This window comes from Pseudophryne corroboree, chromosome 3, assembly GCF_028390025.1.
Source record: "Pseudophryne corroboree isolate aPseCor3 chromosome 3, aPseCor3.hap2, whole genome shotgun sequence".
NCBI lineage: Eukaryota > Metazoa > Chordata > Amphibia > Anura > Myobatrachidae > Pseudophryne > Pseudophryne corroboree.
Window position 1 is genome coordinate 517,013,270 of NC_086446.1, and position 11,164 is coordinate 517,024,433.

General features: G+C 41.9%; 1 protein-coding gene across 1 annotated transcript; it reads right to left on the bottom strand.

Moving 5' to 3' along the window:
• Positions 1-862: 862 nt before the first annotated feature.
• LOC135057964 (uncharacterized) lies at positions 863-8,421 on the bottom strand. The gene is made up of 2 exons (XM_063963653.1): positions 6,490-8,421; positions 863-2,125 (listed from the first exon to the last, which is right to left on the bottom strand). The coding sequence occupies exon 1, from the start codon at positions 8,066-8,068 to the stop codon at positions 6,743-6,745; it is 1,326 nt and encodes a 441-aa protein (XP_063819723.1). The 5' UTR covers positions 8,069-8,421; the 3' UTR covers positions 863-2,125; positions 6,490-6,742.
• Between the last annotated feature and the right edge of the window lie 2,743 nt (positions 8,422-11,164).

The window sequence follows — 11,164 nt, forward strand, 5'->3', positions numbered from 1 at the left end:
GGTCTCTGGCTGCGGGAAGCGGCACCTGAGCTGGCGCCTGCTGTAAACGATGTTGCCCGACTTCTAGGCTCTGTGAGTCTACACCTCTCCGTGCCGCATGCAGGCACTAATGCGCGGTCTCTCTCCTCCCAGTTTTGGTCAAGCTGATGGTGATGGCAAATAGCTGCAGCAGAATACGGGTCCAATATCAATGCAGGGGTCCAATACTTCTACTTCTGACGAATTTCGCTCCTCTTACAGGGGCTTCTGTGCACAGAATTCGCTTAGATCCACCTCCTTATATTATACATTTTTAGCATTGCATAATATTTTTTATATTAAGACCGGTCTTGTTTTTCATTTGAGAAGTAATTCTTTCTTCTATATAAATAAATTTTATAAATATAAAAATATAAAGTTGGATTTATTGCATTTCTCAGCCATATCATATCTATATCACAGCGCAAGAGGGTATTTGTTAAAGTTCTCTGTATGGATACAGATGTGTCCTCACAAATATTGCATCAATGCTAACGTCGGGCACTTTTTTTTTTATGAAAATGCATCTTATTTGCATTGCTATGTGGCTAGGATGCACAAGCAGCTTCTGCTGGTTAAACTGATATGCAGCATGCCAATATACTGTGTGAGACTGTGGCTGTATCTGCATATGAAATGCTACATACAGAATATAGGCATGCCGCATATCATTTTAATCAGCAGAAGCTGATGATGCCCCTAGGCATATCAAATGCCCTAGGCAATTGTCTAGTTTGCCTATGCCCGGGTCTGGGTATTGACAGTAGAAATTGAAGACACCAGTCGATTAGTCACAGGGAATTTATTCAACATAAACTAAATAAATAATTTAATACCTGTGTGTATTCCAAACAAGTTTGCACCCAACAAAATATTGAGATCATATTCTGACAGCACCAATTAATTTTTAATAAGGTCATAGAACCTGAAATAAATCTATTATACATATAAGACATTGCACAGCACAGTGGATTCAAAGAGTGTGGTTTTATGTTGCACTGTGTCTCACACTTGTCTTTTTTGATTTTACAATTTTCACAGTTATTGGCTCTTTTCTAAAGTTGGAAATAAAAGTTATATTTTAATTGTGTACATTCAGTCCTAGTGTGCCACCCAAAGTCCAATCCTTTCCTTTCCTTTCAAAACCAGTTCCTTATATTGGCAACAATATAATGTGTGGCAGCACCCCCTAAGCTTGACCAGTTATAAGGCAGTACTATATATCAAGGGGTATTCTATTCATGATTCATATAAACCTCTATACCAGTGCAGTAGTTTTCCCATTTCCTTTTTCCCTAATCAAAGTTCCACCTGGCTACATGATTAGCTTGAGAAATATGTATTCTCAAAAAAGGTCAAAAAAACCTCAGCAATCTCAGGAGAGAACCCACCAGATCACCCTCTACTGTCATCATTATCATAATATTAGCAGAACGTTCAGTGTTAACTAAATACGCTAAGTAGCTACCTGCTAAATATTGAATGTGATGAAAATAGCAAATGACCTTTCACTCATTCCTGCATATGACTGAGCCATTCTTTTTGAGCACTTAGCCACTCTATCCTAGATGAATCCAATTTATCAGCCAAATACTTCAATTCCAAAGCCCTACTGGAAGGTGCAGATAAAATAGAGGTTCTTAGAGGTACACATGGCTCAGGAGAGATTCAGACAGGGCCTCCAATGTATGTGAAATAGATGACTACAGCAATAAGACTGCATTTCAGTGATTCTCTCAGTCCAGAGACTCCGATTGCTACAAACAGTAATATAGCAGTGCCAATAATGCAGGAAACTCACATAGCCAATATAGCATTTAAATCCATTTTTCCAAGATATCAGTCACGGCCCTCTGCAGCAGAACACAGCCAGTCACCACCTATTCAATGCGCCGCACTCTCCGACACTGGATCAGCAGTATATCGGAGCCAGGCAGCCACAGGATTCCAAAACCAGGTGTGGCTTGATCCTTCTTCTGCTGACTCCTCTTCATCATGTGACACAGTGCCGGTCTCCATTCTTGTTGTCTCTTGGTGATCCTGCTCTTTGCTATTCATCCTCTGGTCCCACACAGTTTCTTCTTGTGTCCTGTTTTCCTCAGACAGCCTTTAAAATATAAAATAACATAATATTATCTGTAACATTTCAAAGAATACGTCAAATATTAACCCAAACAAAAATTGTTTAGTAACAAAATTCAAATATTTATAAAAAAACACAGGTGTATGAAGCATAAAAGAATTATGCAGGAAAACATGGGTAGGATACTGAATCATGGTGTAGAGAATGCTGACCCTCAGGATTGTGGTGCTGGAATCCCAATAGTGGAAATACCCTCGTCTGCAGGTAAAACACATACCCTTCCCCTAACCCTAACCAACCTTACCCATAACCTAACCCTAAGGTTCCCCCTAGTGTCTACCTCTAACCTCTAATTATAAACCTAAACCTTATACATTCATGCTGGGATTGCAGGTGCGGGGATGCTAAGATTCTGTGCACCGTGATCCAAACTACGGGGGTAATTCCAAGTTGATCGCAGCAGGAAATTTTTTAGCAGTTGGGCAAAACCATGTGCACTGCAAGGGGGGGCAGATATAACATTTGCAGAGAGAGTTAGATTTGGGTGGGTTATTTTGTTTCTGTGCAGGGTAAATACTGGCTGCTTTATTTTTACACTGCAATTTAGATTTCAGTTTGAACACACCCCACCCAAATCTAACTCTCTCTGCAAATGTTATATCTGCCACACCTGCAGTGCACATGGTTTTGCCCAGTTGCTAACAAATTTTATGCTGCGATCAACTCGGAATTACCCCCTACATACCATTAAAATACATTTTTTGACATACACTAAAAATTGTGAAACCATAATATAAGTCAACAATAAAAAAAAAAACTCATGTCACAAACATAGCCTGTGAGTTGTTGCATTTACCAAAAAAAAAAAAAAAAAAAAAGACGTGTTCCTTATTCCAGGGTTTACCAAACTCGGGGGTCTATTTACTAAGCCCTGGATGGAGATAAATCCAACAGAGATAAATGACCAGCCAATCGGCTTCTATCTGCCATGTCACAGGCTGGGTTTGAAAAATGTCAGTTAGGAGCTTATTGGCTGGTACTTAATCTCCCTCGGATTTGTCTCCATCCAAGGCTTAGTAAATAGACCCCTCAGGGTCTAATTCAGGTTGGATCACCCCTGAAATCCTCTGTAGTTTCTTGATTATCGAGAATCTGTGCATGCACGGGACCCATTCTGCGCATTCTGTTAACGGGTCCTGCGATCGCATCGCTGCAATTCAAACGCCTCTGCCTGTTTGACAGGCAAAGGCGTTTGGGGGAGGGATGGGGCGGGGGTGGCCGGCATTGTGACAACAAGGCCGGCTTGTGACAGCCAGCCTGAGTGCTGGCAGTGTGCGAGGAATTCAGGCCATCATTCAGCATTGAACGCAATGTAGTTATTAACAGCGGCAGCCATCACGGGGGGGCCACATTGCGCGGGGGAGTGGTCCGGCCAACTCAGGCGTGGTTGGACAATTTTTGGGGTGGTTGTGTAAGTCACACGCAACTGCTCCAATACAGAAAATGGTGGCATGCAGCTGATCATAATAGTACTACTACTATATGCAGACTAGTAGTTCTATGTGTAGTGTTATTATAATTATACTTCATTTATATGGTGCCACAAGGGTTCCACAGCATCTTACAAAGTTCATAATTATATGTGTACACATAATTGTTTTTATTATTTATTTATTACCAGTTATTTATATAGCGCACACATATTCCACAGCGCTGTACAGAGAATATTTGCCCATTCACATCATTCCCTGCCCCAGTGGAGCTTACAATCTATATTCCCTACCACATGTACACACACACACATTCTCACTAGGGTTCATTTTTGTCAGGAGCCAATTAACCTACCAGTATATTTTTGGTTTGTGGGAGGAAACCCACACAAGTACGGGGAGAATATACAAACTCCACACACTTAGAGCCATGGTGGGAATGGAACCCATGACCTCAGTGCTGTGAGGCAGTAATGCTAACCATTACACCATCCGTACATAAGTTTAGATGTGTACTGTAGCTTGCAACACAGACCCCTGAGCTCGTGGCAGGGGTCTGAAAATGTCCTTAAGGGGGTTTTGTGTGGTGTTAATTTATTACATTTACATTCATTACTTTGTGATTACCCCTCGGGATGAACTAAAGCAAATGAGTGGAGAGCAGATTACAGCTATGGGGTATATGCAATTGCGGTCGAATTCCGTCTGGAATTCGACTGTTTTTAAATTCGACACAATTCGACAGTCACATACCCTCCCGCCGGGACCCGAATTCGACATATTCAATAAAAAACGGATTCGACAGTCCCGCTGTTGAAAAACAGACCAATTGACGATAGTGTGCGTCCTGGATTCAACTTCATGGACGGCACAAAAGTGTGTCAAAAATACTGAAAAAAAATGCGTGGGGTCTCCCCTCCTAAGCATAACCAGCCTCGGGCTCTTTGAGCCGGTCCTGGTTGTAGAAATATGGGAAAAAAATGACAGGGGATCCCCCGTATTTTCACAACCAGCACCGGGCTCTGCGTCCGGTCCTGGTGCCAAAAATATGGGGGACAAAAAACGTAGGGGTCCCCCATATTTTTAACACCAGCACCGGGCTCCACTAGTCAGAGAGGTAATGCCACAGCCGGGGGACACTTTTATATCGGTCCCTGCGGCCGTGGCATTAAATCACTAACTAGTCACCCCTGGCCGGGTACCCTGGAGGAGTGGGGACCCCTTAAATCAAGAATATTGTTTTTTGTAGCAGAACTACAAGTCCCAGCAAGCCTCCCCGCAAGCTGGTACTTGGAGAACCACAAGTACCTGCATGCGGGGGGGAAATGGGCCCGCTGGTACCTGTAGTTCTACTGCAAAAAAAATACCCAAATAAAAACAGTACACGCACACCGTGAAAGTAAAACTTTATTACATACATGCATGCCGACACACACATACTTACCTATGTTCACACGCCGACTCGGTCCCCTTCACCAGTAGAATCCATGGGGTACCTGAAAATAAAATTATACTCGCCAAAATCCTGTGTAGATCTGTCCTCTTCTTGTTTGTAATCCATGTACTTGGCAAAATAATAAAATGCAAATACCCGGACCACGCACTGAAAGGGGTTCCATGTTTACACATGGGACCCCTTTCCCCGACTGCTGAGACCCCCACGTGACTCCTGTCACAGAGGGTCCCTTTAGCCAATCAGGGAGCGCCACGTCGTGGCACTCTCCTGATTGGCTGTGCGCGTCTGAGCTGTCAGACGGCGCTTAGCACTATGCCGCTCCATTATATTCAATGGTGGGAACTTTGTGGTCAGCGGTGAGTAACGGGGGGTCTCAGCAGTCGGGGAACCCCGGCCGGGGGTGACTAGTTAGTGATTTAATGCCATGGCCGCAGGGACCGATATAAAAGTGTCCCCCGGCTGTGGCATTATCTCTCTGACTAGTGGAGCCCGGTGCTGGTGTTAAAAATACGGGGGACTCCTACGTTTTTTGTCCCCCGTATTTTTGGCACCAGGACCGGACGCAGAGCCCGGTGCTGGTTGTGAAAATACGGGGGATCCCCTGTCATTTCCTCCCCCCCGTATTTTTACAACCAGGACCGGCTCAAAGAGCCCGAGGCTGGTTATGCTTAGGAGGGGGGACCCCACGCATTTTTTTTCAGGATTTTTTTCACATTCCCACCCCTTCCCACTGAAAAACATGCTCTGATCTCTCCATATTATTTTAGTCAGTAAAAAAATAAAAATATTCTTTTAAAAAATATATAAATAATACTTGTGGCTCCTAATAGACAAACCAAGTACATAATCCCTTCTAATATAAATAGATATGCTATTAGCAATAAAAAAAAACACACAAAAAAACATGTTTTTAAAAAATTTTATTAGATCCCGCCAGCAAAATGAGCCGGACTGAAATTGACAAAAAGCACTGTTGTCAAATCGACATTCTTCAATTGAATATACTTTTGAAGAAAAGCCGCATTTTTACCATTGCAGACATGTCGAATTTGACAACTGTCGAATTGCAAAAAGTCGAATTTGAAACGGCCGTTTTTTTGTCGAAAAGTACTGTATTGCATTGTCGAATCATTTTTTTGTGTCGAAAATGCCCCGTATTTCGACATTTGCGGCAATTCGACCGCAATTGCATATACCCCTATGTGTTGATGTCTGCAGGGAGAGAGTGTGCACATATTGGGGGTTGTTCAGAGTTGGTTGCAATCGTAGCAAAACCAAAATGGTATAAACCAGCTAACCCTGATGATAATACAAATAATAATAATAATAATAATCTAACGGAAAAAAAATATATTGTCATACAAAACTTTTAAACTTCTGAAATGTAAAAAAATGTAAACAAGAAAACATGCTATACATTTATATATTGATTTCATAATTACCTTGCTTAACATGGATGATTCCCTTAAATGCTCTTTGCTTACATAGTATCCAACATTTAACTCCAAATAAATAGTTTTTTTTATCCAGTAATGAGTAACATTAACAAAAATAAACAATTTCCAAAAAAATGAAAATATCCAACTTGTAAAGATGAAACTAAATAGCTGATATTTTCCTTGAAAAATAAATGTTAAAAAGTCTCCTAAAGTATGGCAATAAATAGTTTTGAAGTTTTTTTTTTCCTGGGATGAATTATGGTCTCAAATTATGCGCGATGCCTCGCAAAAAGGTTAGTGTGTCCAAAGCATCTCTATTGCGGGCACATGTCTGCAATGCTTTTTCCTTACTTACATCGTCTTTGCATGGTAGGGTTCTGGCAACATTTCCAATAACTAATTCAATTTGATTCTTTGTATTACGCTGCTCCATGATGAGATGAGTAATTAGATTGAATACTCCTAATGTTCTTTGACCAAGAATCGTATTCCATCTTTGATGCCATCCCTCCAACTCATTTTGTGTCCTGGGGATACCCAGGTCATTATTTTCAGCAACAGACCAAATTGATGGGGGATAACAAGGGGATATTCTAATAGCATTGCGACTTTTTCCAAGAACAAAATTTTCTTCAAAATATTGAATAACTGGAGCAGCATTCCTAGGCATATGAGTTTTTAATTTGACAAATGCAGAAGGTATCTCACTTTCTGGTAGGAAAGCCAGAGCCTGTAACTGTCTCATTTGAATTGAAAAGTCAGACTCTGCTCCATTTTGGTCACCTAAACCTGCGCTCTGGATACTTCTCCAGATGTTCTGAGACAAATGAAACAGACCGCATTTCTGAGTACTGCATGGAAACTCACTCTTTGCTGCATTTATGGTCGCCAACTCAAAGTCCGTCATTATATACTGTGGAGCAAGCTCGATATCATTTTCCTCTGCATAATCCTGTAGATCTGAAAAAAACTTTTTGTAACATTCCTCACTTTTGCTAGACAGTAACCCGTAAACCAGCGGTAGGAATCTTTGTGTGGATTCATCTGTTCCAACCATAGCGTGAATGGAACACAAATGATGGAACATAGTGTGACATGTCTTAAAAGTACCATCCATAACCCAGTAAGGTGCCTCTTGCAGTTTACGAATGTTCTCCAAGGTAGCAAATATTAATATTCGGTTATCTGCAAAAGTAGTGTCTTTGGCCAGGAAAAGTTCACCACCAATTTCCCTTAAATGCTGGGGTACATTAATATCTGTTAATGATCGTGTTTTGGCAAGAAAGTCCTCTCTCCTCGCTCTTTTTATTGCTTGTCTTAGTGCATCACGACGCCTAGCTACATCAGTTTCCTCTGCCCATGGGGGGTGATTGTGTTCTCCATGTGAACAGACTACGGGTGTTCCGAATTCAATAGTGCTGGCATATGATGGACAATATCCACTTTTCTTCTCCACGCAATTCCAGTAACATATATCTCCTAGCTGCTTGCTTTTTGCAAATAAATATCCCTCTATGTTCAACAGCATGGATCCTTTTTGAGACAGAACGAGTTTGCATGATGGCTGATGTTGTTTTGCCATTTTGTAAAAAAGTATAATAATTTAAAATAAATCCAAATGGTGAAAACTACAAAAGGAAAATTGAAAATAGGTTAAAGTGAAGATTATCCTATGCTCTCCTCAATTTTTCGACAATCCTTGGGTTTTTCCAAAAGCGCTTGAAAGTCAGAATCAGCTAAGTGATAAAGCCCAGCAGTGATGCCAACTCTAAAATAAAAAAAACAAGCAACTGATGAGTGAAAAACAGGCCCAAAACAAATGCAGAACCAGCGTCCTCACTACTGCTAGTGCTTGTCTCTCCACACACACATCCTCACTCCTGCTCTTTCCACACACTGGTTCTCCATGCCCCTCCTTTATGTCCTGACTCTGCACTGTCCAATCCACCTCCTCCACTATGAGTTTAGGTAGAGCCTCTCTCACACTTCCTGATTGCATTAACTCCTTCAGGCCCTGAAGCCCAGGCTAGTGTATTGGTATCCATAGTAAAGAAGGACAGTGCAGTGTATTACAAGATTAGGCATATTCTCTAAAACATAAAATGTTCTTATATACACACACAGTACTGTGCAAAAGTTTTAGGCAGGTATGGAAAAAATGCTGCAAAGTAAGAATGCTTTAAATAATAAAGGTGTTAATAGTTTTTTTTTATCAATTAAAATGCAAAGTGAATGAACAGAAGAGTAGCCTACATCAAATCAATATTTGTCGTGACCACCCTTTGCCTTCAAAATATCATCAATTCTTCTAGGTACACTTGCACACGGGTACACATGCACAGTTTTTAAAGGAACTCTGCAGGGAGGTTGTCCTAAACATCTTGGAGAACTAACCACAGATCTTCTTTGGATGTAGGCTTGCTCAAATTCTTCTGTCTTTTCATGTAATCCCAGACAGATTCGATGATGTTGAGATCAGGGATCTGTGGGGGCCATATCATAACTTCCAGGGCTCCTCATTCTTCCTTACGCTGAAGTTCTTAATGACATTGACTGTCTGTTTGAGGTCATTGTCCTGATGCAGAATAAATTTGGGTCAAGCAAATGATGGTATTGCATGATGGATAAGTACCTTCCTGTATTTCTCAGCATTGAAGCACAAAGAAACTGGCAACATTGAGGACCGCAGATGCAGTGGTCAGCCAAGCAAACTTCCCTTTGAAATTGGAAGATGTCCAGCAGTGCCATCAGCTCAGAACTCGGCTCAGAAGTCTGGTCAGACGTGGTCTTCATGGAAGAATTGCAGCAAAAAAGCCATACCATCGACATGGAAACAAGGCCAAGCGACTCAACTATGTAAGAAAACTGCAAGAACTGGGGTGCAGAAAAAGTTGGGGGCACAACTACTGGTGCCACAACTAATGGGGGCACAGCTGCAGGGAGCACACTAAGGTGGCCACAACTAATGGGGGCACAGCTGCAGGGGGGCATATCAGCTACTGGGGGCACAGCTGCAGGGGGCATAACAGCTACTGGGGCAAAGCTGCAGGGGGCACAACAGCTGCAGGAGGGCATAACAGCTACTGTGGGCACAGCTCTACAGGGTGCACAATGCTACAGGGGGCAAAACTACAGGGATCAAAACTGATCACGCCCATTTCCTATGAAGCCACGCCCCCATTATTTTACGCACGCCTTCGGCGCACACTAACCCTATTTCGCCGTCTCGGGGGGGGGGGTGTATGGGGGTGCCAAAGGAAACTTTCGCCCCGGGGCGCCACAAGGTCTAGAACCAGCCCTGTCAGGGACCTACAGCAGACAAGCGTCTGTTGCGATTAATACCAAGTGCACAGCCAGGACTGTCAGATACCTTCCAGCTGGCAGGACCAACTTACTGTACATACGGTTACCATATTGTGCACTATGGCCCTCATTCCGAGTTGTTCGCTCGTTGCCGAGTTTCGCTATATTGCGATTAGTCGTTTACTGCGCATGCGCAAGGTTCGCAGAGCACATGCGCTTAGTTTATTTTACTCAAAAGTTAGGTATTTTACTCACGGCATAACGAGGATTTTTCATCGTTCTGGTGATCGGAGTGTGATTGACAGGAAGTGGGTGTTTCTGGGCGGAAACTGCCCGTTTTATGGGAGTGTGCGAATAAACGCTGGCGTTTCTGGGAAAATCGCAGGAGTGTCTGAAGAAACGGAGGAGTGTCTGGGCGAAGGCTGGGTGTGTTTGTGACGTCAAACCAGGAACGAAACTGACTGAACTGATCGCAGTGGCAGAGTAAGTCTGGAGCTACTCAGAAACTGCTAAGAATTTTCTATTCGCAAATCTGCTAATCTTTCGTTCGCAATTCTGCTAAGCTAAGATACACTCCCAGAGGGCGGCGGCTTAGCGTGTGCAGTGCTGCTAAAAGCAGCTAGCGAGCGAACAACTCGGAATGAGGGCCAATATGTTTATACCACCTACAATCCGTTCACCACAGCTGTTTAGTAAGGATGGCACAGTGTCCACACGGTGAAGTGAAGCTATTTGTTTTAGACCTTTGATTGTCACATCAGAACCTTGGTCAATTACCAAATTGTCTGTTATTACTTCAAAGACCTTCCTTACCCAGGATAGAGGTAGAATTATTACATCCTTGCAACATTAATTGCACTTTTATTATTAGAATCCAGTATATTCAGTTATCTATAGCTGTCAACATACTTGAGACATTATACCTTGGATTCATTGTTGCAATTTAGTTACATCAATCTTAGGAAGTCTCCACTGTATTATATCGGTGTGATGATGATGATGATGATGATGATGTTGTTGTTGTTGTTGTTGTTGTGTTTTTTTCTGTTTTGAGTTTTTAAACATCACTTTTTTTTTTATAATGGGGGTACAGAAAAGAAAAAGGGAAGACGGGAAAACAATTGGGGTGCCAGGAAGAATGTTTCCAAATAGATATAATTTCCATACTCATATACATCAAGTTAAGGCATCAATAATACATGACAGATCTTGAAATACAATAATATACTGAAAAAGTTACTGATCAGAATGGGGAGAATCTAAAGACACTAATATCTATCGGACTGCTATAAATCGTTGAGTGAGGAAGAATATTTAACATATGTAGTTTAAAATAAATAATGCTTTTGAATTTTATTCATAATAATATCAATAT